The 27898-nt window shown below is 38.6% G+C and overlaps 2 protein-coding genes across 2 annotated transcripts; one reads left to right on the plus strand and one right to left on the minus strand.

Moving 5' to 3' along the window:
* Positions 1-79: 79 nt before the first annotated feature.
* On the minus strand, positions 80-18257 carry Puf (ubiquitinyl hydrolase 1 puf). Its single transcript, XM_071777084.1, has 12 exons — positions 17855-18257; positions 17118-17214; positions 16358-16712; positions 15990-16287; positions 15127-15873; positions 10276-15052; positions 7446-9414; positions 7179-7369; positions 6676-6853; positions 6392-6558; positions 5556-6226; positions 80-5484 (listed from the first exon to the last, which is right to left on the minus strand). Exons 1-12 carry the CDS (start codon positions 17895-17897, stop codon positions 4646-4648), a joined length of 10332 nt encoding a protein of 3443 aa, XP_071633185.1. The 5' UTR covers positions 17898-18257; the 3' UTR covers positions 80-4645.
* Positions 18258-23110: 4853 nt separating this feature from the next.
* LOC139812345 (uncharacterized) lies at positions 23111-25996 on the plus strand. Its single transcript, XM_071777100.1, has 2 exons — positions 23111-23456; positions 23850-25996. The coding sequence occupies exons 1-2, from the start codon at positions 23313-23315 to the stop codon at positions 24042-24044; spliced, it is 339 nt and encodes a 112-aa protein (XP_071633201.1). The 5' UTR covers positions 23111-23312; the 3' UTR covers positions 24045-25996.
* The last annotated feature ends 1902 nt before the right edge of the window (positions 25997-27898 follow it).

Consider the following 27898-nt stretch of genomic DNA (forward strand, 5'->3'; position numbering starts at 1 on the left):
AGAGAGAGAGAGAGAGAGAGAGAGAGAGAGAGAGAGAGAATAACTTCAATAATCAATTACTCGACAACCATGCAGACAATTGTCTTCATAAACTTTATTTGTCTCTCTATAAATTTGAAATATAATTCTTATCATATAATATGATTTGAGCAACCAACCTCTCCTTAATCTTAAACGTAAGAAACGTACAGGAGACTAATTATAAGAGAGAATAAACGATGTTAATTACACGATCGCGTGCCACGACTAAAGCTCATCACATACGAGTTCGTATGTATAATATACATATATATGTGACATATTTAGATCGATTGTCGAATATACAAAATGATGGTAAAAGTGATCGCATCGTCTGGGGAGAGGCAGAACCAAACAGAGACAGAAAGCGTGAGAGAGAGAGAGAGAGAGAGAGAGAGAGCCAGGGTTGTGCCGTAAATTTCAAGATTACATCTACATGGATTGTTTACGTTATGTTCACGCGAACCTTAAATTTTCCATGTAAACAATATAATTAAGCAATGTAAATTATTATAAATTATAATGATTGATTGATTGATTTTTTAAACTGTATTTTTAGTCATAAAAAAAATAAAAAATAGTTTTATTTTTTTAGAACTGTTTGTGAAAATATAGTTAAAAATCAATTAATCAATCAGTTAAAATTGAACTAGGTTAAATTAGATGCATTTTTAGTTGTAATTTATTTATTACTATATTAACTGTACAGTGATATAAAAGATATATGATATACTAATATAGAAATATTATTATTTACGCTGATCTGATCTGTTAATTTTTCGTAGGATGCTAAAAACTGTGTCCAAACTAAATAATAATGACTGAAAATAAGATTGCAAACAAAACATAAATTTTCGATATTTCTGACAAAATAGAATGTTCGGTGATCAATGAATTACTCATTGTTTACATGACACGTTAAACATAATAATTTTTATACATTGTATACATGTAGATGTAGATTATTATATTTTATGCGTAAACGCCCAACCCTGAGAGCAAGCGCATTCCTTCGATTTCTTCTTCATTTCCGTTACAAAGTACATACATCGAAATGTAGCGACATTAAAAGATAGCTATACATTGCGTCAAGCGGAGAAGCGTTTGCCTATCGATCGTCGTGCGTCCGTCCTCGATCATGAACGGCATGCTCAGGATCTATTACGAAACATATCTAGTAACGAGAGCGTTGATATTAATGCGGGAAAGGTTTTCTGCCAATTCGCCGGTGTTTTGTTACCAAACCAGTAACACCGAATCGAAAATACCTATGTCGCACGGGATAATTACTAATTGTGAGATGAGGTTTTGAGACTTAAACCCTAGCTGATCTAGAAGCTCAAGTCATAATACATTTTTATCAAATTTTAAATTAAGCTTGGCCGTTGGAATCAAATTGTATCAGTACAATTGTTATGTATCACGAATACGTCCTACGAAAGCATTAAAACTATTTTTATTACAACGTTAGACAGAGAATAATTGTGAAAATAACGTTTGTAATATGGTTCGTCGTATCCCGCCTTGATAACGCCGAGTCGAACGTCGAACGTTCAATCAGGGTGTCTGTATCCACATAATACCTTCTCCGTGAGTTTTTTTTTCAAATTCCTGACTGATCCTGATAAGCTGCAGTCATACCACTGTACGATATTACGATGATTATAACGTCACAAGCGAGAAATTACGTCAATCTTTTTCCTACCCTAGTAATCGAGATAAATCAACTTTTTTATTTGCATTTGATGACGTCAAAATACACCAGAATCTTAATCGTCTCCTTAATCATCATTGGATAGTAAATAAAATAAAATTTGTACTCTAAATGACGGAGCTTGTGAATATACGGTATATACAAGGTGTTAGGTAATAAGTGGACCACGTCTTGTGGGCAGGTACAGCGGGTTAAACTTAATTCTCTTTACCGTTTTTTAAGTTTTTCAACTTATGGTAAAGGACTTTTTGATTCAGTTTAACCCGCTCTACCTGCCCATGAGACTTGGTTTAAAGGGATCGAGCAGAATCCATCGAACGCGAATTCTGCTGAATTTTTACAGCTAATCCGCGTCGAACTGTCGCAGGACTATAAAACCTATTAATTATGATAAGCGGAAAAAAATAGAACCAAATTTACCTCAAACGTATAGCGTATCTATTTCAGAAATATTTTATTATTACATTTTTAGTACGTTTCTTCTTCCCAAGACCTCGCTTATTGTTTATCGTAAAGAAATATACAAGTAAAGAAAATAAATACATGTGAAAAATGTTTTTTGTAGCTATAGCCTTTTAGAGATGACAAAAACAATTTATACATATTATTGGTTTCATTTGTATGATTGTGGATTACGGAAATCAGTACATTCTTGTAAAATATAACGGTCGAATGATATGTGACTAACACAATTTCTCGCTTTTGCCGTCACAATCCAATGAATGCAATGAAGAATCAGGAACCACGATTGGACGAGGTGCTATTGCTATCTTAGTACCATTTTAATCGGCAAGCTCGACGATTTTGAAAACGCTACATGCTGAAAGTGGCCGCAGTGTATTTTCAATCGCAGATAGATATGTTAGCTTGAATGTTTAGCACTTAGTGGAAGCGTTTCACGATTGATTGTTCATTCGTGATGTGAGTGTGAGATGTCTTTGATTTCGAGAAAGTCGGTCGTGACTGTAGAAAAGTTGCAATCGGTTGCAACAACAATTGGTCGCGTCTACCTACGACGATTTTTAGCTTGTTGTTAGCATAAGTAGTAGACGGTGCGAATAGTGATCGAAGTAAAGACGACACGGTATCACCACCGAGATTGGCGCCATGTCGAAAATAAATAAATACACTAGCAAATCCCATTATAATCTTATGTTATCAATTCGCTAAGAACTTAAAGTTCTAATGCTCTCTGTACGAATCATAGATTTCTTCGGTATGGATCAAGTACTGTATCAAGTTCAATTTAATCATAATCATTCGTATCGTTAATTAACTCTCTCGTTTATCTCTCTTTCCTAACGTGTACGATTAAGGCTCCAGGGCTCTTTCCCGACATCTCATGAGATGTGACGTTAGAAGCGAGAAATGTTGAGAATTGACACGTTGAGAATTCTTGCGTAGTATTTCCAAATAAAAAGATATTTGCTTAAAATAACACTACAGATCATTTCAGCACACTTCGAAAATACTCCGAGTTGAAGTTAAGTCTACCCCTTTCCCTTGACAGTTAATAAACAGCCGTAAAACGAATGTGATACGATGCAGGCTTGTGCGCAGGCGCATGACTAGATTTCGTATTACATTCACACATCCACAGGCACAAGCCTGCATTGTATCACATTCATTTTACGGCTGTTTATTAACTGTCAAGGGAAAGGGGTAGACTTAACCTCAACTCGGAGTATTTTCGAAGTGTGCTGAAGTGATCTGCAGTGTTATTTTAAGCAAATATCTTTTTATTTGGAAATACTACGTAAGAATTTTCAAATTTTCAAATTTTTATTTCTCGCTTCTTTCCAACATGGCCGCGATGAGTACCCAGGAGCCATAATTGTGCATAAACAGAAACACTTCTTGCATCAGAAGCGAAACAGCTCGGATTAATAAACGAGGATTTAACAAAGTAATTTTCTCTGACACTATTATTGACAAAGAATAACAGAAGTACATCGATTGAGATACGTAAAATACGACAGCTTGATATTAAAATATCAGTTGTAGAAAATAATTTTTAAAGTAAAAATTTCGATATACTGCAGTTGTCGAGAGACATTTCTGTCTAAAACTGATATTTCATGGAATATTGATTTATCGCGATATATACATATGTCAACTTCATTGGCTGAGTTCGAAAACTTCACTCGAGTGAACACCAGTGTCGCGTTCTGTCCTTGTTCAATTTTTAGTAAATAACGAAAGATAGAACGACGCGGTGTGCACCCGAATAAAATTTTCAAACGTAATCATTGTATTATATTAAAATGAACAAAAGAGCGAGCATATCAGAAACGAGCACGTAAAAAAATTTTCTACCAGCCATCGAACGTGCTCTCTTATTTGTTTTACTTTAATAATTTCTTAAAACCCTGTGATTCCTTTCGTACACAAGTATAGCACAAAATCGTCGAAATAATCAGCAGTGTCAACAAAGTTTTCTGAGAGATATAGCATGTTTAAAAGTCTCCTAGGATTTAATAAAGCCACACAATTGCGCTTTCCGAATACTGGATGGTTTACGACGTTATTGCACGTTAATTACGCGCATCGTATTTATGTCAGGAGAGACGAGTAATTCTATCTCACAGCACTAACGAACGTTTAGATGAGAAAATTATTCAGTCCAGATACGACAGCGATACGCAACTCCCCGACTTCATATTCGAATGTAACTTATGTCGAGTAACGAAAATATCTTATTCTCCTATATTTGGAAAGTAAATCGCGGTTTCAAGATACATACATACGATACAATATGTACTAAGTTATATCCGATTTCGAAGGAGCGCAGAAGACACACCGTTAAATTCTATCGGCGTAAAGGATCACATGCAGTTTACAGGTCGTAGAATTGGTCATTATTCCGTACGTTACGCTGTAGAGAGCCCCCCGCTTGCGTTCTCCACCAATTAATTAATTATTCTTGCTTTGCACTTGTACGATCGTTTGAAGATCGACGATGGTCTTCTCCAGCATCTCGAGCCACGAGATGTTGGTCAACGAGCAACGCAACTGATTTGTACAACTGTTAGCGGTGGTGACCAAACTCGGTGGCGAAACAGCGTCGCTAATGCTAGTGGCGATAGCCTCCGCCTGAACGTTGCCTGATTTGTGCCTGGCGGTGGCGGCGACCTTATCGTCCCCGGAATCGGAAGACATCGTATCGTTTGCCGCGTCCGCTTTGTCCATCTCTGTCTCAGAGATGTTGTTCTCCGTGTCGATATCCTTGATTGGCGCACATAGATTCCCGTCTGCCGGCTCACTGTCGCTGCACAACTTTCGTCTTTTGGAGGGCGTTTCCATTTCCGGTGACGAACGACTCTCCTTCACCGTAATAGTCCGAGTTCGTGACAACAGGGTTTCTAGAGCCGGTAGCAGACTGGAGGGCGGTTTCAATCTCGTGCTACTGCTATAAACGAGAGCCAAGGCGCGCAAGTCACCGGTCAGTCTGTGCGCTGACGCCTCAACGTCCACTGCCTCCACCATCGTCGTCAGCGAACTGACCAGATTGTCGATGAGTAAACATGTTTGCTCGGTCAACACGTGATTGGCCAGTTTCGGAAAAAAGGTTTTGAGGAAGGCATGGATCGCCGGTACTCCCAACGACGATCTTTCGTCCAACAGCACGGCGTCCACGTAATCCACCGTGTAGGAAGAACAAAGAAGAGACGCGATGTGCTTTCTGTCTATGTGCGTAGCGGCGTGTACGTCCAACCACAGCCTGGGAAACAGAGCCAAGTGCAAAGGTACACCTGCAAACATAAGATAAGTCAGGATTCGACAGATCACAATCACGATTACGATCACCTCGTATCGTACTCACCTTCAAATCCAAGCATAGCGCTCAAATTCACCAACGAATCCGTCATGCAATCGTTATTAATCGCTAATCTGCACATTACGTCTATCAGCTCGTGATAAGGTAAGTAAAATTCAAGCAGAGCGCTGTCATACTCCGGGTCTACTCCCTTCGACGCCTCCAGCTGAGAGTGAGGTACCGCCATTTGCACCATCGGCCTGGCGGGTCTCGTAGGCATCTTTCCAGGCGGAGTAGATCTTCTCGGGAGGTACGGCCCGGGTGGGACAGCGGCATGGGACTCTTGAAGAGCGGCGTGGCAGTGTGAGAGCAACGGTGCTAGAATCAATATTGCTTCAGCAGGAACGAGCATGACGAGCTCTTTCAAAAGATCTATAGCCAGATTTCTCATGTCCGGCGGGTTATACGTGTTCAGTAGTGTTGCCAGTTTACGCAGGGCATCGGGCCATTCCTTGCAGTTAGCCAAAATGTTTCTAGCGTCCGGCCCGTCTCTCGCGGTACGAACGCATCGCACGAGTTCGACGATAATAGCGATCAACTCGGCCAGATCGCCGGCAACGTGGCATGCTGTCGCTTCGTGATACATGATATGTAGCATATGAAACGCTTCGAGAGCCATGCTTAAGCCGCCGTTGTAGACAACGTACAAACGATCGTCATCCGACTCGATGAGAATTCTGAGGAAAAAAGAGCATATAACCATTACATTTGTTTTTTTCCCATTTTTATATATCATTTTTATGTATATATTAAATCAACATTTTGTCCAGAATATATTTAAATATATTATTCGTCTTTTAATGTTCACCGTAATTAAAATAATCATTGATATTTTAGCGTACCGAAAAGCAGAAATGAGAGTTGCCCAACATGAACGACCGTCGAGTCCTTGCAAATAAGAAGACAGCGTTCCCCTTCTGAATGACGCGATTTCTGCCTCTTCCTGTTCCGTTTGATCAGGATGTCTCGCGACTAACAATTGCATCAATTTAAATAATTCATCCACTGCCTGTATAGAAAAAAAGAAATAATATCATTTAAAGGCAGAATAAAATTAATGAATCGGAAATTTATACACGAATAATGCTCATCTCTGATGCAAAGCTTAAATTTACGAAAAGCTTACAGTCGAATACTGAGTAGGATGGGGAGTAATGTTTTTAAAAGCCCATTGAATATTCTGATGCGCAGCTAATTGTCTCGTAAAAGTACGCGATTGTTGACAACAGAGTCTCAAAAGACCATAGTACGCGGGTAGCATAACTCTATTAAACAACACGACATCCTGGTCTTCGTGATCAGCTCTAAAAACAATAAAAGAGTACACATTAGAGAACAAGCATTTTTATGTTGAACATTATTAACTCTTTGCATTTGATCACAATCTTTAGAGATAATATGCAGACTAGAGATCATGTCTTATATCGCTACTGCATATTATTCTCATACAAATAATGTAATTTTTGCATTTGATCACAGTCTTTAGAGATAATATGCAGACTAGAGATCATGTCTTATATCGCTACTGCATATTATTCTCATACAAATAATGTAATTTTTAAAATTGAAGTTCTTGCGTGATATGCAAAGAAATACAAAGAGCGTGAAAGACATAAATGTAACGCTCACAATATGTAATTAAATGCTATATTTTTAGTTATGTGCGGATTGTGAAGTATCATAGCGACGTTCTCTGGACAATCGGAGCAGACATGATACCAGAACAAAAGTACCGCTTGCTTATTATGATGCACCGGAATGCTTGGTTCCGAAAGTTTCGGATGGAAAAGTGTCCATAGATCGTTAAGATATTGGCCAAACTGCAAAATAAACATATCATTAGATTTATCTCTCTTGCTGAAGCAACAAGTCTATTGTGTGTACTAATTTACTCACCATTAATTTTTCGGTCTTAGAGACTACGCAGTATGTGAGCAATGCAAAGTAGGCAGTGAGCTTCATTGTACCATGAGTTTGTATGTCGATGTAATGTCGCGCAGGCTGAAGCAGTCTTAAGAGTGCCGTATATATCTGATGCAGTATCAACGTTGCTTCGGGCGACAATTGAAGTTCTCTCGACGCATTGCAGCCTAGACCAAGCCGATGGGCGCTACGGTAGCCCTGTCTAAAATGTGTAGATGGAACTAATGATACTAACAGAAAGGCGGCGGCCGAGCGTACTCTTTGATTGGAGTGCTCGAGAAGGTAATGCTGCAGCCACGTGTTGAGCTCTTGCAGGACCCAAGCGTGTGCCAGTTTGCTTCTCGTGACTGCGAGAGCTAGCCACTCGAGCGCACCGTGTGGAGCGACTCTCGCCGCTTCCCAGACTCTACCGAGAATCAATTGAGTCATGCAAGGCAATCCACTCAACCCCGAACTTTCCGTCAGTAACGTTAACAATTTGAAGAACGGCTGGCATACGTCGGTATGCTTCATTATCGCCTGAAATATCATCGTGACAACGTGTATCGCCAATCTGTCGTTCCAACGACATAACGACTGAATCAAATTCCTCGTCTGAGTGAGATTTATGACGTCTCGCGTCTGCTGATACAAAAAAGGGAAGCCTTTGCCGCCCGCTACGGCACTTAGGTCCGACGGCGACAACGCCAATCTGTGATCTTGCCCTCTACTGCGTTCGACCAGGTACGCTATTAGCGTAATCATCTTGTCCAGCGAAGCGGGTCGGAGCTTTTCCGAAGGCACGGTCACGATTTCCTCCTCTTCTTCCTCCTCGCTAACCGCGTCGACGAATTCGTGCGTCTTATGCCCAAGATAAAAGTTCACCATCGTAGAGATGGCCTGCACTCTGATTAGGAAAATAGCCTCGTCGTCACCCATCTTGCTAAATTCGTACAAGAAGCTGAAGTACTCGGTGAGATGCTTAAGGTGCTGCTTGGCGTGTTCCATGAGCGACAGCAGCATCCTGACAAAACGCGTGACGCAGGATCGGGTGCCGACGGTGTTGACGTCGTTCTCTTCGTCGCAGAGAAGGTACAGGGGTGCCTGTGTAGCACGTAATCTTTGAATCACATGAATGCATAGTCGTTGAAACATCTGCCTGACCATCTGATTAGGGCACTTGACTAGAATCTGAATAGGCCACCACGAGTCGCCGGCCATCCGTTCGAGGAATCTCGCACACGCCCCGGCCGAGCCGTTAAACTGTTTCGTCAACAATTCCACCCATTGCACCATCGTCGGCTTCTCCTTGGCATGTATGAACGTCTCCATGAAGAAGGACGTGGACAACTCCGCGGACATCTCCGTGATATCTGGTTGGACCGAGAGTAACGTCTGTGGTATGTAGCCGCATACCTGCCACATAAACCCGAAATACGTGTGTTCGAATATGTTCTTATCTTGTAAAAAGTGCATGTTGTCCTGCCAAATCCAGTCTTCGAGCTCCTTGTTGAGTTCCAGCACCGGCAATTTGTTCATATTGTTGCGCACCAGTGAAAACGACGAGGATCGCCCGGTATTACCATCGGCACTGTCGGTGACTGGACTCGAGACGGTCGCCTCTTCTTCTTTCGCTTGTTCGCCGGGATCGGCGCACCATTCATAAAACAACATGTATGCTGAGTTGGTTTTTTCAAAGCTAAAATCCATGAATTTGTCCGTCACCGAATCGTACGTCTTGCTGGTCATCTCACCGCCGAAACACTCGGCCGCGATCTGATTCGGATCGAACGGTTTGACCTCGGCGTCATTGAACAGGAACCACTTGTCCTTGTTGGGAGACGTGCGATCCCGGATGAAACTATAATAATGCCCGCCGTCCGCCGTTCCCGTATGAACGGTCACGCCGATCAAATCATACTGATAATGCTCTTCTTCCTCCTCTACATCGTCCACCAGTAATCTGGAATTAGAGATGTGCGAATCAAGAATTTTTATGTCAAATCGAATCGAGTCGAATTTCATTTCCTTCTTCGAATTCGGATCGAATCGACAAAATTTCATTCGACTCGAAGTGAATCGAATCAAATGAAATCTCGAATCGTTGAAATATAATTTTTAATTAACAATATAATTATTATTAGATTAAATTTTAACACGTAGATAATAACAGAATATTTTGATGTAGAAAAATAATATTGATTATATAATATAAATTTTTTTAAGGCAAAAAACATTTAAATATTAATATACTAATAAAATATACTGTAATGTCGCAGTAACTGAAACAATTCGCGAAAAATCATAGATAAATTATTAAAATGCTCTAATGCAGTCTCCAATAACATTATTCAATTACATACATAAAAATTAAAATAAAACAATATATATATATATAGTTTATTTTATTATCAATACTCATAACTCATAGCATTTTTCCAATACTGATAGTCCTCGAGCTATTTTTTTAAGTATATTCAAACTTTTACTTACAATTTGATAAGGTCACAAGGCATATCAAAAATGAGAAATAAACTTTTTGACTGCTTCTTAGCCGCTCAGTGAGCGGTTGTAATACTGAATGCACTCTCATTGAATGCACCTATTAACATAATCGTACTGTTTTGCTTATTAACGGAAAATATAATTTTATAAAATTAACAATATATATGGTTTAAAGTCGAACCATCTAGATTCGAAATTTTCGAGTAGTTCAGATTATCAGAGAAATTCAAACTTAAATCAAATCGAATCGAATCTTACCTGATTCGATTCTGATTCGATTCAAATTCGATTCATATTCAAATAGTTCGCACATCTCTACCTGGAATGTCCATCATTCTCGGACTTTCTCTTCTCGGACGCCGCTTTCTTCTCGTCCTGATAGTGCTGTGGCATAAGCTTCTTCTCCACGTAACCGGACATATCCAGTCTAAGCGGAAAACTAAAGTGTGTGTTGACTTTCTCCTTTAGCATAGTGCCCATGTTAAAGGTGTAGCGCATCGTATTAAAACACAATATATGCGGCAGCTTCTTGAAGCAAGCTCGCTTCTCAGCACGCGCTTTTTTACCGCATTGCGAGCACGTATACATGTTGTCGCCCTCCAGCGTATCTTTGACCGTGACCTCGTCCAAGCTCTCATAGAGATTCCGCATGTCTGCCACTTGGCATCGGACAGTATAGAACTCCTCCAAGGTCCTGCTAACGTGCTCGCAATCAAGCGAGACGACATTATTGGATATCACGCCGCAGAACAGTGTTTTGACCAGAGTCTTTAAGTCGGACGTCATTTCCTCCAACTTGGAGACAAGATCGATGAAAAATTCGGCCATGTCTTTCTGCTCACCGGTATTGAGCGGCTCGTGATTCATCGTATATACACGACAAAAGCTTCTCGGATTGTACGCTTTTCTTTCAGATTCCAACAAGTAAGCAAACATTCTCTGCAGCTCTCGTAAGGTCAATTGGTGCTTATTCGCACGACTGCAATCGGCGCCCAGTATAGAAACGCGCGCCTGTGGCATCATGTATAGATGCTGCATACAACTAGCCATGTAACATGTCGCGCCCAGATTCGTCAAGCCGACATAGCCGCAATCCGAACGTCCATCCTCGTGAGGCCAATAGTCCCACGGATACGGGGAATGCGGTCCGGGACGGTGCTGAGCGAGCAGCTTCTCGTGTAGTATTCTGTAATTGTCGGGTGCAGATTTCACCAACTCGACTAAGAGATCAAAAGCTGCCGATCTGGATGCCTGGCTCTTACACTTAGGCACATGCTTGCTTCGCGGGCTGGGTAAGGCGAACAGGAAATCGAACACCTGGTCCAACAAGTTTTGACCGATTTTACCCTGCTTGCAGGGTGGATTGTGCGTCATTATGTTACACGTGAGATTAATCAACCCGACCAAAGCGTCATCCTCCACCGTGTTATGTCGTGTCTCCAGATGCTCTCTGTCAAGCACGGAGTCTATCACTCGGATGGCCAGCGCCTCAAGATCGATCGTTGTGCCGGAAGTGTCATCCGTCGAACTTTCCCGAATTGTCTCCTCTGGAAGGGAATCCACCAAACGACACACCAACCAAAAATAATCCTTGCAGGCTGGACCATAAGGCTCCTTTCCTTCGTCTAAAACGGTGTGTAAGTGCAGTGGTAGATCTGGCTTGCGATGAGATGGTTGCATAGCTTCGGCGATCACGAGATGTTCCAGTAGGGTATTTAACATGGGTACGATCAGTCCTGGCATCTGATCCGAACTATCATCTTCCGCGCCAGTACTGCCCAGGCATAGTCTGTATAGAGCCGTGCATACCTCGCGTCTCACTGCCGGCTCAGGATCTTCCAATATCAGTCTACGCAGCCACGTTTTTCCAAACGGCTCGGACGACGAGAACAGATATTGTCTGACTGCTGGATCGCTGTGCACCCAGCAGACTAATAATGCCATGGTGTAATGTATTACTTGAGATCGGCCAAAGAGTCCCGTTTTATAGTGATTTGGATCGAGCGGTAGCGAAGCATCGTTTAGAATGCTCGTTATCCTTGGCATTACTGTGTCGACGTTCATCATTCTCAACATCGCTTCGCTGAGTCTAGGCACCAGCAACGGTTTGTCCGCTTTATTACGTTTTTTCTCTTCTTTTACGACGCCGAGGTGACAAAGTTGCTTCAGCAGACTGGCGAGACAATCCTGTTGCCACTCGCTGCCATCTCCTTGTTCCAAGCAACCCGACATAAAAATATCAAAAAGATGCCGGAGACCACCATACTGCACAAACAGGGTGGACCAAGCCAAATCTTTTTCCTTATCATCATGATTGTCGTCTGCATCGCCACCGCCTTCATGCGTCGTGGCCGACACGGTAGGATTATTTGGCGATGGCTGATTCGTTGCACCTCGCCGACTCAGGGACTCGACTATGTAAAGCGAATACATCAACTTCTGCGGACTTGCCGGATCAAGTAATTCCTGAAGAGAAGTCTCACCGAGTTTCTGGAAACCTCGCAACAAAGTTGGACTTGTGGGTAACAAAGTAAGCGTGTCCCAAACTCTTCTCGAGAGTACCTGCGCCTTCGTATGAGGAATTTCTTGGCCTCCCTTCACGGTTGTTCTCATTGCGCTGAGTGTTCTCATAAGCGTAAACAGCTGCTCAAAATACTGCGGTCGAAGTAACAATAAAGTAGGCAAGGACTCTCTAGGCGGAGGTGGTAACAACGAGGGTGAATCCATGTCTCGTTTGCTGCAACGGCTACCGTTACCTCTACTGGCACCGGGTGAAATAAATACCAATTGCCCATCCTTAAAGCCCATCTCCTGCAAGGTCTTCTCGTCGTATTCAATAGTCAATTCCTGACCTTGGGTAATCATCCTGATAGGACCGTCGGTAAGCAACGATCCTAAAACCGATCCACCGTTTTGAGCAACATTCGCAGGAACCGCTGATTTCTCTTGAGTGTTCTGCGTATCGTCCCACCATTTAGCGACTTCAGCCCGTAAATCTGCTACATAGTCGGTGTTGAGAAGAGTAAAACTTGTCTTCTCCGGTATACCAGCTGGCTGCACAAAGATCCTTAATTGTTGACCTTTCTCAGACGTGTTCATCGCTACGTGGCTGGCGGCACTTCTGCCCTCCAGCACCCAACGACGCAGATGATAGGCATAACGTTTCCGAAAGGCTTCCAAATGCGTCCTCAGCAGGAGCAAGGCGCGCTGTATGCAGCGTAGACTAGCCTCCTCGTTAGTTTCAAGATCGGCACTGGCCGCAGCAAGATGCGTCATGCACTGTGATACAAATTCCGCCTCTTGTGTCAGCTGTCGTGACATGTAGTAGCCGTTGAGATACTGTATAGCTGCCATACTGACGTCCGTGCTTTTTGCTTTCAGAGCGATCCGCCACAGGAAGTCCATGCCCACTGAATCTATATCTCTCAGTGGTCTGTCCATGTGCGCCGCGGCCAGGCGCGCCAAGTTGCACAATTGTTGAAACAGATTCAGGCCTGTCATACTGATGGTTTCCGGCGGTAGACTCGGTAACTTGCGCATACACAGATGTTTTAGCGTGTCCATCCCTAAAGCGTGCTGCTCCGTAGATTTTGCTTGGCTGAGCAACCAACTGAAGAGTTCATCAGCGCAGACTGGATCCTGCGATAGGCATTGCCACAATATATCCACTTGGTCTAGATTCAGGCGAAAGCAATCGGGTGAACCCAGTGGCGAAAAGATTGATGACAAAAATTGTAGTCTAACTTGTATCTCTGTTTGATGTGAATATAAATTGCTCTTCGGTCCTGTACTGGTATAAGTTTTCAGATTGTTAAAAAAATGTTTCATCATGCCACGCTCACGATCGGCCCAGGTCGTAATCGTGTGCGCGTCCATAGCACCGAATTGTTGGAAGCTCGCGAGCAATTTCGGCAATAATCTTAGAGATACAACCACGGAGCGATTAGTCGCCAAGTTCTCCAAACAGCCTTCTATAAACTTCATCGGGATCAAGCGATCGACGTTGAAGCACAGAAGATTACATAGTGCCTTTTCCGCTTCTAAGGCCAGGCCTTCCCCTAACTGACCTATCTTATCGTCCTGAAGAAGATCCCACAGTAGCGTATTACCTGGCTTGCAAACTGTGTCCAAATTAAACTGCGAACTCAATCTCGTGGCCGTTTGTCGAGCGGTTCGCCCTTGCGACTGCTGACAAACCGATCTTCTAATTGTCATGGCCGAGTGCGAATGATGAGGATGATAAGCTTGCATTTGAATAGCAGTTAGGTGACGCGCGGCTAATTGAGCTAATTCCTCTTCGCAACCGCTCTCTTCGCCGTCAAAGTCAGCCATGTTCTTTTCACTTTTGTTCGATATTCTGCTGCTGTATGAACCCTCTTCGTCAGAGAGCATCTCGTCCAATCCCGAAGGTAAAAACGTAGGACCAGACGCATGCACCAAACCAGCAAGCTCAGATATCACCGCTCCAGGGCCATCTGCGGCAGCGAGCACACCCGCTACATCACTGTCATCCTCGTCGTGCGAACTATCTGCCGAATCGGCTGCTCGATCCACGTTATATCTTACTATAGACATATATTTATTTTTGTTACGTCTTAGTAGAGCCGCCGTGGTTGGAACCTGTTGTTCGTTTGGATCTAAAGCCATCGCTTGTTGCTTAACACGATCCAACGCGTCGACGCTCTTCGGCTCTTCCAAGGAGGCCAAAGCGTCTAGACTACTGTTCAGCATATCTTCCGTTCTACTTTTTCCGTCTGCAAGCAGATCCTTCGATTTCATGTTAACATCTTGACCAACGATATCTTCCAAGGTTTTCTCAACCGCACTTAAAGAACGCTTCTGTGGTCTCTTTCGCTTACGCAGAATTTTTCGCTTCTTCTTCTCATGCACGAACATTTCCTCAGTATTCGACTTCTCTGTGTCTGCTTCAGCATCAGATCCGCTCTGCTTGCTCTTTACCTCATCTCGAATGACGTTCGTCGAGGAGTCCTTGATCAATTCTCTATTACATTCAAACTTGTCAGAATTCAGGCCTTCAATATCATTTAGACTTGATTCGATGGTGGTGGTTGTCAGATTCTTTCCTTTATAATGTCCTACAACAAGCGTACAACAAGATGTAAACAAAGAAATCAAGATTTTATTGAATGTTTTTACAAGTTTTACATACCTTCGCCATCGCTGCTGTAGCCTCTAGGTTGTTTTCTAGGTGACGGTCCGTCAGATAGCGTTGGACTAGGTTCCTCTTCGTCGTCCTCTGGGCTACTACCATCCATGCCACTTGGATCGCTGCTACTACTTCCACCGACTCCACTTCCGGTACTCCTTAAAATGTCTCTATTTTTCATTACCAGACCTCTTGGATAAGCTGAGCGGCCGGATGTCCAAATAAACTTGATTAAAGCGGATGCTAAAAACAAGCTCTGTTCTGTGTGGTCCTTAGGTTCCAATTTGCCTAGCAAAGAGTACAAGTGAAGTACGGGAGTAGGAGCCAGATGTTTGACCAAAGGCGCCAACAGATCGTAAACCGGACGACCGCAATGCTTCAACTGCGCTGCTTGCCACATGGTGTCCATGTCCGAAGGTGTAATTCTACCTTCCATAGCCAAAAAGCTTAATATGATGTGACTCTGTTTAATAACCTCTACGTGTAAGTTTGGTCCGAATATATGAGCTATGATGTTATTTTCAGTCAACCAAGCGGCAAGCGCGTGTCCAACTTGCTCAACTTCGGCAACTGTCTCGCTATTGCAGAGCTCATTAGACGCAGTAATGTGAGCGTTTATTTGAGCTACGCCAGCCAGCCTCATGGTCAGAGTTGTACTAGTAAAATATTTAAATGCCAAGTCAAGTCCATCACGATCGAAACTTGGTAATACGGAGTCTATCGGATCCTTCACCGCGCTCCACATAAAATCTAAATATATACAAAAAACATCATGTTCAAATAGAAATTAAGAATTAGTTTATATATTCGTAAACGCGAATCGAGAATACAATGCACATGTACATTTTTTAACTTTGGAAACATACCTGCCATGGTTCTAACAGCCGGAGTACGCAATTCCTTGTCCTCTAAACGGCACATATATTTCATAACACGACTGCGTAATGGTATAAACAGTTGAATGACACTGGCATAGTTTAACCAAAGTTTCAGATTACAAATAACCGCAACCATAGAATGCGCAAGGGTAACGGGCAGTGTGCTTTCCATGTCGAAACAAGCAGACACCAAATTAAAGCCTCCTTGATGGCAAAATATAGATACCGCGCGGATCAAAGGCGCCGGTACTTCGGGGTCGTGTGGCTCGCAGTAACCACCTTCGTCCTGTAAGATACAAAGCAATCGATCAATCTAGAACGCAGATGAGTGAATAAACTACACAAAAAAGTTTTACCTTGACAGGAGCTAAGGGATTGATTACACCGCCATGCTTCATAGCGATATAAAGAGGGAAGTTGAGTAAAAAAATTTTCGAAAGAAGAAGAAACAACTTTTCCTTATCGTGCTGAGACCAAATTTGTTTTGCCTGAATTCCCACTTGTGCGTGCTCCGTGCTATCGCCGGATTTTCGCTTGTTACTTCTCTCTTCCTCATCCTTCCCATCCTTAGGCGTCTCCTTAGCGACATCTCCCTGCTGTTCATTTTGCTGTATAGCTTGCAACTGTTGCAATGTACAGAGCACAATGCTCTGAGTTAGCCTTATAAATCGATCAAAATTTTTAATTTCGCGATAACAGCACATACATTGTCTAGAAAAAAAAGAGATAATTGTAAGAATAGTCATTGCATGATTAAACATGTTTATAATAATGTATAAGATAAAGATAATTATAAAATTTTTGCTATAAAAATCCAGTTTATTACAAATATGTAGAGATACTGTAGGCATTACTTTCATTACAACTTGTTGGAACAACTTTCCCTAGTTTCTTGGCCTTATTTATAACACTCTAAACAAACGTGTTAATTTACATAATACAATTGTGTTGTGCATTATATTAATTTCATCTTTGCGCATGAGGAAGAGTCTGACCAAAGACTATGGAGTATTTTACAGCGTAGTAGCAGTCTTTGTTTAGTTCAATCGTCACAAAAAGGTTAACAAACAAAGATATAAAAGGTATTAAAGTTATCAATTAGATCGATTAATATACCTCTGCATCCACTGGTTAACATAGTGCATCGTCGTGTCGACATCCGATATGTACAACGTCGCCAATGCATCTTGTTCTTTCGATGAACGCTCATCATCTAGAAAAATACCATATTAGAACCTAGAAGGTAAATCTCAACTAAAAAATAAATTTAAGACACCGTTCGCAAAATCACGTTTTTCTTTATGGATTTCGCACAACAAAAATGTGAAATAAACTTTAAAAAATCACAAACGTTTTACGCGTCATCAAATGTTGCTCAAAGTATCAAGGAACTAATTGTAAAATCTCCAGTGGGCGATTTTCGACAATGCTAACTGAAAGTTCTCAAACAACACGAAGCTTCGTCGGGAAAGTTCGATCCGCGTGGCTTAATATCAAATCGCTGTAACGTTTGGTCGAAGATTGCAAGAAAGAATTATTTATTTCCGCAGGAAGATGATACGGGATGTAGAAACGTGCCGTCCGAATCATGATATTCTCGGCCTCGCAGTCTTGGAACAAAAGCCTCGCCGACGATTAAGGTTATAAGACGCTACCCTGCTTGGTTACGTTTCGCGGGAGCAGGTCTCGAGAGCGAGAGCGAGAACGCGCTTGTCGCGTCGGCGACGGCCGTTCGTCGTTTCCCCGAGGTGATTTCTCGAGGAGGAGTCCGTCGGCGAGCGTTGGCGAACGAATTCGCTCGGATAGGTTAAGAGTCGAGGGGGGAACGCTACTGTGTGCCAATATCCACTTACAGGAGAGCAGAAGATCGTGAAAATCGACGCACACATCGCACATGGTGGCTGGATTCTTTAGCCTAGCAAGAGGCTCTCGGTCACGTCAAGTTCATCACTCGCGCTCACCGACGCACGTTGCCGACAATAATAAATATTATTAAACATCCCCCGTGTGCGCTCACGACTATCCTCTGACCGTCACCATATTGCTTTTTGTGCGTACACCCGCCGCTTACTTCAAGCGAGGCGCGTCGCGTCGCGTAGCGCGCCTTCGGCAGCTACGAGGAAACGGGCTGAGACGACGACACGTGTCACGTTGCCGTCGCGCGGCCCCGACTTTTCGAACCGCGATCAACCTTACGCGTGCACGTCGCGCATCGATCGGGGGCTAATTAATTTTATCGCTCGTTCGTCGCGAACGTCATTGTGACAGAAGACAGCTGATCGCCACCATGTTGAATCGTGGTGCGCGTCGCGGATTTAAAAATTCGTTTGCACTTTCCCGGAAGCGGTCGCGCGCGCAATCTGTTACGTGCGCGATGCAACGTAACGCGCGTGAAGAGAATGGACTAGAACGAGAACTATGTCCTCTCTTCCCCCCTCCTCCCTCTCTCTCTCTCTCTCTCTCTCTCTCTCTCTCTCTCTCTCACTTTCTCTATGTATCATTTAAAATATTTTTTTTCACATCTTTTAACGTTTTGATGAGTGTTCGCGGAAAAAGCTAAATTGGTCTTGCTTTCAGAGTGTCGAACGCTTATATAAAAAAATATATATGTCTCTATGTCCAAAATCAAGACATAAAACGTCTTAAATAAGACATTATTAAGACGTGTTAATGAAAAATGTTTTATATTCCAATTTTAAACATGCGTGCTGTCTGAGTGTGGACTAAATTCGGTCCCCGTAAAATGTTATCCGCCCGTCAAGAAACTTCGACGTTAATAATATAAAAGAATTTTATCAAATAAAAATATTTTGTTTTTATTTAATTTATAAAAATAAAATCCGACTTCTTCTGTCATTATAAAAATTTTAATATGGCCCTCTTGACAAAAAATAAATTGCAGGAGACCCTTAATCTATAATATTTGTTTTAGATATATCTAAATTCAAAAACGAGTTTAGAAGACGATCGAGCACGTTTCCTTTAGCTTGTTAAAGTTTATTTACACAATGATAGAACTTTGGTAACAACACTATACAAATAGAATTTTTATGCATTTTTTTACGAGATAAGTTTTTATTTTGAAGAAAGATATATTGCTTATATTGAAGGATACAATAGGCACTCAAAGCAATCAAAACTTAAAATGATTGAGATAAAAGGTATGTATGTATGTAAAAGGTATGTTCTTCGTTAACCTGGCAATTCCCCTCAATATATATATGATGTATGTATTTATATTGATGTATGTATTTATATGTACGTATTTATATATGATTAATTATTTATTTATTTAATAGGAGAGACCGGGGCAAACTCGACACCGGGGCAAACTTGACACTAGGCTTTTTGCCAATTTAAATCTATCGTAGAAACTTGCCTTTTATACCGTAAATGCGTCTTTATGTGCCAATATTATCAACGGGTGACATTCTGAGTTATGGTGTAATTTTTAGCGCGACATAAACGTTTTTGATGGTAAAAAGTAATTTTTCTGATCTCTTGAAAGTTTCTACTCTTTCATCGAGCTTTACACTTGCAAATCTACCGGTAAGTGAGTTTGATGGGAAATTCGATGTTCTATACGAATCCGATAATAGTTTTTGCATATTTTCAAAATTTTTATATTTTTGATAAGTGCAGACAAAATAAGTGAAAAACGACGTTTGGGGCAAAGTCGACACCACGCCGTTTTATCGGCTCCCATTAACAAACGATGCTTGTCATGCAGCTACCTATATGGCCCATGACAAATGTGTGCGCACGTCTAATCGCGAATTTACTTGCATAAATTGTTTTTCAGAAACATTAGAGTTTAGATGAAAATAATTGAATTTAAAAATTTTTGTTCTTATATTATTTCCAATAATTGTTTTACTTAATTCCAAATTTTTGTACTTTTTAAATACACGATAAACAATGTATGTTCAGTTTCAGACAAATAAAAAATAAGTTCCAGATCAAATTGTGTCGATCAGGCAAAGTATCAAATTTGCCCCGGCATTTTTTAATTTGAAAATTTGTCTTTGCTTTTCCTTTCCTGGGGACAAAACTAAGCAACGCATGCGCAAGTGCTGGTCTACAACCTTGTTTTAAAGGATATTTAAGCTCTAAGCCGTAAGAAATTGACCAATCACAATCGAGTATTCTCCTGATATTCCATTGTGATTAGTCAATTTCTTACGTCTTAGAGCTTAAATATTCTTTAAATCAAGGTTGTAGACCCGTGTAGACCAACTACAGCAAAACTTTTTAAAGCAATTTTGTACCTGAAGGAACACTCTTTAAATGTGTACCATTAAATTTGCTTAAAAATTTTAATTAATTGTTGAAAATTGCCTTTGAAAAAATTGTGTCGAGTTTGCCCCGGTCTCCCCTATTTATATATTATTTATATGTATATAAACCTCTGACTTCTTATAATTGAACCGCGGACTTAAAAAAAACGAGGTAGAATGAATCGTCGAGTACTTTTTTAATTTGATAGGCTTTATTTGACTCTCGTATTGATGTCGGAAGCGAAAAGTGATTTTAGCAAGAGAAACAAGCAGCTTCTAAGCGTCGATTAGAATCGGTAAATATATATACACAGCGACATATTCCGACAATAGTCGAATTCTCACGATAATAATCCGAAAATTAGATTCGTCATTTAAAAATTATACTGGATAAAGTAAGTTATCTATTATGATATTGTGATTTGACCTTGAACGATCTTGAGAAAGTCACATCAAGGTCATATTGAGTTCTTTAAACGGGGACCCCTATTTTTTATGTCATATTCTTGTAACTCTAATCATATTCTTGTCGAGACGTTTTCAAAACACTAAGATAAAGCTCTCTTTTGTTAAGAATTTCCTGAAATATTTTAAATTTTGTCATGACATTTTTAATATAAAATATAAAATATCTCATAAAGTATTCCTTTTCGATAACTTTACCTCGATACTTTTATACGTAGAATAATGAAAGGAGTCAAATAATAAATTAATTTTTATTAATCTTTACATTTACAATTTTGCAAAATTAAATTTGCGTCTACAAAATGCAATCAAATTTTTTAAAATAGCTTTTTTCTGTTTTTTTTTTTTTACAACAATAGATTCCCGATTTTTTTGTTACACCCTGTAAGCCAGTAATTAATTCTTATTAATTAAAGTAAAAAATGTAATCTAATAATTCTTATTCGAGTTGGTAATTATTTATGCAAGTCTCCAAATAACTTCAACAAAATTTTTAATGTAATCTAGCAATAATAATTAAATTAAGAATTTTTTTACTTTTGTTTATTCATCATCTGTAATTAAGCTTACAATGTACGAAATATATTTCTGTGATTGTCTTTTGTATTTTAGATATAAGGCGAATTGATGAAAATGTTTTTATAACAAATAACTAACATTTTTTTGTTTATAAAAATACTTGTTTTCTGCAAATTATATCTTTATCATAAATTATTTTTATATAATTATATCAAAGATATTTAATTAAATATCTTTAATTTGCTACGTATAATTTATATATATATATATATATATATATATATATATTTAAATATCACATTAGACGAATATCTATCATCGAACATTTAATTTATTATAGTTAAACATGGCCAGATATCGTCATACCTAATAAACAGTTTTCGATCAAACACAAATTGTCAATTCGACTTATATCTGGACAGATATGGTCAGATGTAATGTATTTTGGATCGCGCATTCGAGTATAAATATAGTTATATCTAAACACAGTAGTCAGATCTGGACTGTTTCGATGAAATTCAATCACAGATATACTACTTGATCAAAAAGTTCCCGGAATTTATTTAGAAAATGCAAAATACAAGTTTATTCATCAATATTAATATTGTCCCTTTCAAAGTACTCCCCATCGACTGCAACGCACTTATACCAGCGCTTGATCCAATCCTCGAAACATTTTTTATACTCAGTGTTCGGTATGGCCATCAGAGCCGTCTTCGATTTTTCCATTATCTCCTCTCGGCTGCTAAAACGCGTTCCCCGTAGTGGTTTTTTGATTCGATTGAACAAAAAGAAGTCGCAGAGGGAGCCAAATCAGGTGAATTCGATGGCTGTTGGATGGTATTCGTTCCGTTCTTGGTCAAAAAGTTGCGGATAATGATGGCATTGTGCGACGGTGCGTTAATCATCAAGCGCTGGCATAAGTGCGTTGCAGTCGATGGAGAGTACTTCGAAGGGGACAATATTAATATTGATGAATAAACTTGTATTTTGCATTTTCTAAATAAATTCCGGGAACTTTTTGATCAAGGTAGTACTTATGGGTCGATCTGAGTAGATATGGTCCGATCTGAATCATCAAAGATCAGATTACACTCCATATATTGGTATAAATAGTTACATATATATGACACTAGATCTGCGCAGACATGAGAAGTCATATCTGAGCATATCTGACCAGATATAAAATTTGATCTGTTGAGATATAATTTGATCTAGTCAAATCTAATCCTTTTTTCCCGGGATATGGATCTAAAAATGTTTCATCGGAATTTTCCTATTAAAATAAGCCACGGAAGAAAAGGTTCTATAAACATAAACTGCTTCATTTTCAAAATACAGGGTGTCAAAGTTGTGAAAAAAAATGTGATCGAAAATCGACTGAAAAACGTTTCAAGATATATTTTATTCAAATTTGGTATGCATACATATGATATTAGGAACCGTTTTCCAGTACCGATATTTTTAGATCATCTATTATATCCTCCTTCAATTTTTGATACTTGCTTAGGAAACACCCTGTATAGTTTTAGTGTGTTTTATATTTTGTATATTATAAGTTTTTACAAATGTCAGGATAAGATCGAAAAAAATGGGAGCGTAAATAAAAAAAAAATTTAATAGTAATTGTGTAAGGAAAAACTCGTTCGACACTCGTCTTTAATTGGAATTTAGTAAAAGGAATGCAAGAATACCATACGGCATAAAGACACAACATAATAATCTAACGATGGAGAATGGTGATAAGTTGATGAGAATGCAGGCCGCGGCAACTAGGCCGGGCCCTAGTGGACGGCGCGTACGACACTGAAGGAGGCATCGCTCGGAGCGCGCTGGCGTTCGGCGGAGTCTGTAATAAACAAACTCCAGGAGATCTCCAGGTAAAAAAGCGTATACGTCCGACGTCCGACGTCCGACACTTCTCTCGCTGTAACTTACGATTACGATAGCGAAGTCGCGCTGTCAACGACAGTTGTGAGTCGAACGGTATCGAAGGCGAGTGAGGATTGTGCGTGCACTGTGAGAGCAACCATCGAGCAAAGCCGCTGAGATGGGCAGCACGGACAAGGCCGTGATCACGGGGTTCATATGCAGGCTCTGCAGTAAGATGAACCGCTTCGTGATCCATATATATGGGGAAGAGGGCGAGAGAATGAAGCTCGCCGAGAAGATAAACACCTATTTGCCGATCACGGTAATACTACGTGCCCCTATGCGCGTTTTACCCGATTCTCCAAGACGGTTAGGCATTTTTCGTCCGATACGAAACTTGATTGATTTTCACTTCTCGCACTTTGCATAGATCTTTATCTAGAGGCAATGCAATAAGTATCTACAAAAAAAAAAGATTCCTTGTACTGTAATGGATGTAGGTAGCCTATGGTTTTTTAAAACTTACTTTATTTTATCTCCCCATGTACTTCATAAATCTAGGGCATCGACATTATTTTGTTATATTTTGTGGGAACATATACATTGACATTGTCCTTTTCATGTGTACAAATAATTTTTATGACAAACCACTTTGTCTACATAATTTGACATTTACGTTATCTTTATAATAAAACAATTTTGTACGTTTTTGCAGGTAAACATGAATGACCCGCTGCCAAAGACTGCATGTTTACATTGCATTGAACGATTAGAGGCGCATCACGAGTTAATGGAACAAATCATGTTCACCAGGCGGAGATTAAGCACCGACAATAAGACAACCGCAGTAGCATCTTCTTCCGCAACAACCGTAGACACAGCTCCGACATCTAGCCCACCTCCTTGTTGACATGTGTAATGGAAAATTAATATATCCTTTCGCTCAATGCGCCATTCGTCAAGATTGGATAATTCCCATATAATTTTTCATTTCATTTGAACTAGTAGTAAGTGAGACGTGTAAAGAAAAGGAGGGTAAAGTAATATTTTATGTGACATTATTATGTGACATATTACATTTCCTACGTAACACGATACTTCTGCATTACATGTTTTACGTTACTCGTTTCAGACAAGTATTCTTTGATGGTATTAAAAAAGCTTAAAAATCGTTCAATGCCAATGTCCACTACTATCTTCCAAGGGAACAAAATATCAAAGATATGGAGAAAGATTCAATGGGACAAGAGTATATTTCTTTATAAAATGTCATATAGACAGCATTAATTGTCAATTTGTACAAGAAATTATATGAAGTTATGTTCAGTTTTTTCTTGCTGATCTATGACTAATATGAACTGAAACTAAATTGCAAGAAAGTAATACTTTAAATGTAAAATGTTCTGGGCAAGCGCAATAATGTTGAGATAATCGAAAAATGCACACACACACACACACACACACACACACGCAGACACACATATATATGTCTGTATATACACATGTATATGCATATATATTCATATTATAAGGATGTATAAGATATCTGGCAGTATCCGAAGTATATTTGTGTGATTTCAAAATTTGAGAACTTTGTACAATAGAAAGTATCTCTGCAAAGATCTACTCGACCTCTTATAAGCACGAAAAAAAAAAAAAAATATATATATATATATATATATTTATATATATATATATATATATATATATATATATATATATATATATATTAATAATTTGCTTTTATACTTTTTAGTTATTAAAGATATTTAACTTTTAAGATACAAGAATATAATACTTTGAATCTTCGCATATGATGATAACAAAATTATATGTGAAATCGGAAGCTACAAAGTAATAAGAAAATACAAATCATAAATTTTGATACATTAAATTTGATACATTAAAAGGGTATTATTTTAGATCTGCATTATATAAAAATGATAAATGTGCAATTTATGGTCAAATCAGCACGATCAAATCAGATTTTGATTATGTTAAAATAATATATAATGACAGATTGTAGTTATAAAATGGAGGAGTTCTTACAGAATTTATTTGCAAAATTTAAATTTTATATTTGTTATTTTCGAGATATTGTATGTTTGTTCCAGTTGGATAACATTATAATTTTACTCTGCTACTTTGGATACTCGATACCCCATACATCTCTTAGTCATATATACATATTATTTTACGAATCTTACAATATTTTTTCTTTAAAAATGTTTTATAAGATTCTTTAACTATCTTTAGTGAAATACTGTTGTATCTTCAATGTATCAATTCTACTGATGTACAAAGATATATATTATACTCCTGGAAAACAATCTTTATGCGATACTATGGGAGCTTTCCAGCCAGCGATACAGGTCGACACAAACATCGTTCTATCTTCCTTTTTTGGCAATGAGTAACAAAGACTTGTGCGGACTTGTGTCGCTTGCTGGAAAGCTCCCATATTGTATAATGTAGAAATTTGTTAGCCATAGAAAATTAGGGCATGTAAAATTAAGATATGGAAACTTGTATTGCATATAAAAGAAATAAGTCATATATATTTTAGTCATTGATTTTCACAATAAAATTTTCTGTTATTCGCTACGTTGATATACAGAACAAGTGATAAAAAAGATATTGTATATTATGTATTATGTCTGTCATTAATGGTGCATTAATTAATCACGTTTAAAATTGAAAAAGTTGTCTTATTATTCTAATACAAATAAGTGCAAAGTACCATACATTTAAATATTTGTATAATTATATCATACGGTATTAACAAGTAGTTTTGCGTAAGTTTTACATCTTAATCTGTTCATCTTTGTTTGCTATAATGTAATAAATAATATGTATAACAGATTTTAAATATAATTTGTGACATTATTTTTATTTTACCTTCCGATACATTTTGATATATCCCGGGACTTATGTAAATAAAAATGCAGGAGTAATAACTGATATGATATGAGAGAGAACGTTGTTTTTTGTTAAGATAAGTTTATTTCTTATTTATTGACACAGTTAATGTTATGTGAAACAATGTTATCTGCTTGGCGACGCAAATTTGCCTTATGCTTATCATTATGTACTATTTCACATGTAATGTCATATGATTTACAGGAAGAATAATTGTTTTTAAAAGACGAGGATACATTTATCACATCTTTAACGTTTATCATAATGAATATGCAGGGTGTTACTTAAGTAAGTACACTTGAAGGTGATATTTCTTGGCTTATTTTAAGAGGAAAAAGTCCTATAAACATGTGTCCTAAACTGCTTCGTTTTCAAAATACAGGATGTCAAAGTTGTGAAAAAAAAAATAAAAATTTCGAAAATCTGGAAAACGTTTAAAAATATTTTATTCAAATTTGGTATGCGTGGATGTGGTATTAAGAACCATTTTCTAGTACCGATAAAACATTTTTAGATCCATCAGGAGCGTGCATCTTTGACATCCTGTATTTTGAACGAAGCAGTTTAGGACACAAGTTTATAGATCCTTTTCTTCTTAAAATAAACCAAGGAATATCCCCTTCAAGTTTGTGTACTTACTTAGGTAATACCCTGTATAGTAAAATATACTAAAAATTGAAAGTTGTGTAAAACATGTTCGAAATTACAGTCATATGCTGCGTTCATCGCTTTAAGTGATAATTTGAACTGTCAAACAAGACTGTTGATACTTGATATATTCTTATAAATTTAAATTATCGAACTAATAATGTAATAGGTTCTATTAATTATCATCTCATATTATGGCAATCATATTTTCTCCTTATAATTTATAAGAATCGCCAATTTATAATTTTTTCGACCTTAGTTACAAATTAATCTTTTTTCACAAATTAAACTAGAATTTCTTATAAAATAGATTATACAGTAAACAGTATTATAGTTGAATGGTTGCATTATACGTCTGAACAATAATATATTTAAATTAAAATATATTTCTAAATAAAAATATATAAACTAAATAACTAATTATTTTTAAAATATTAGTAATGTTTCTAAAGCTCCAATTACACGTAATTATTATGTTGATGTACTTTAAAAATATTAGAATAAATTTGGATTAATAATATTAAATGTATAAAATAGTGTATATATAACATTTAAGTGTGATTTATCATAATAAACATTGCACAATTTTGAATTACTTGATTTAACATATACATGTATTAATGTGCATTTACATTCCCATATACCTAATACAAATTATTGAAAATAAGATGTTTCTCTCAACGTCAAAATGCATCCTCTAGTCTTTTCAAGACAATCATATGTTATTCTGCGACGTTTCTGAAACCATTATACGTTAAAATGCGCGGTTACGTCAGAGTGTGCAATCAACTATTAAAATTTGACTTATATATTCATACACACACAATGTAATACACTATATACAAAAACAATGTCAAGAAAACTTAACGCCTTTTGTTTTCCTCGGGGTTAAATGTTCTCACGTTCCATAGAGCTCATATTGACCTTTTATAAAAAATATATATTTATATGTACCTAAGAATGAAATTTTAAACATACATATACGCGCACGCATGTAATATGCGCGCGTATGTCTTAAGAGAGAAAATGTATATATATCTATAAATCCTCATTCTCTTTTCAAACTAGATTTATATTTTTTACAGATTTATCTTCATCTAGTGACATCTGATTAACATTTTCGCGATGTGTTTCTTACTAAAGTCCCATCTTTTTTGCATTTGTCTATAATTTCTTCATACTTGAAGCATTCTTCAT

This window comes from Temnothorax longispinosus, chromosome 4, assembly GCF_030848805.1.
Source record: "Temnothorax longispinosus isolate EJ_2023e chromosome 4, Tlon_JGU_v1, whole genome shotgun sequence".
Classification (NCBI taxonomy): domain Eukaryota; kingdom Metazoa; phylum Arthropoda; class Insecta; order Hymenoptera; family Formicidae; genus Temnothorax; species Temnothorax longispinosus.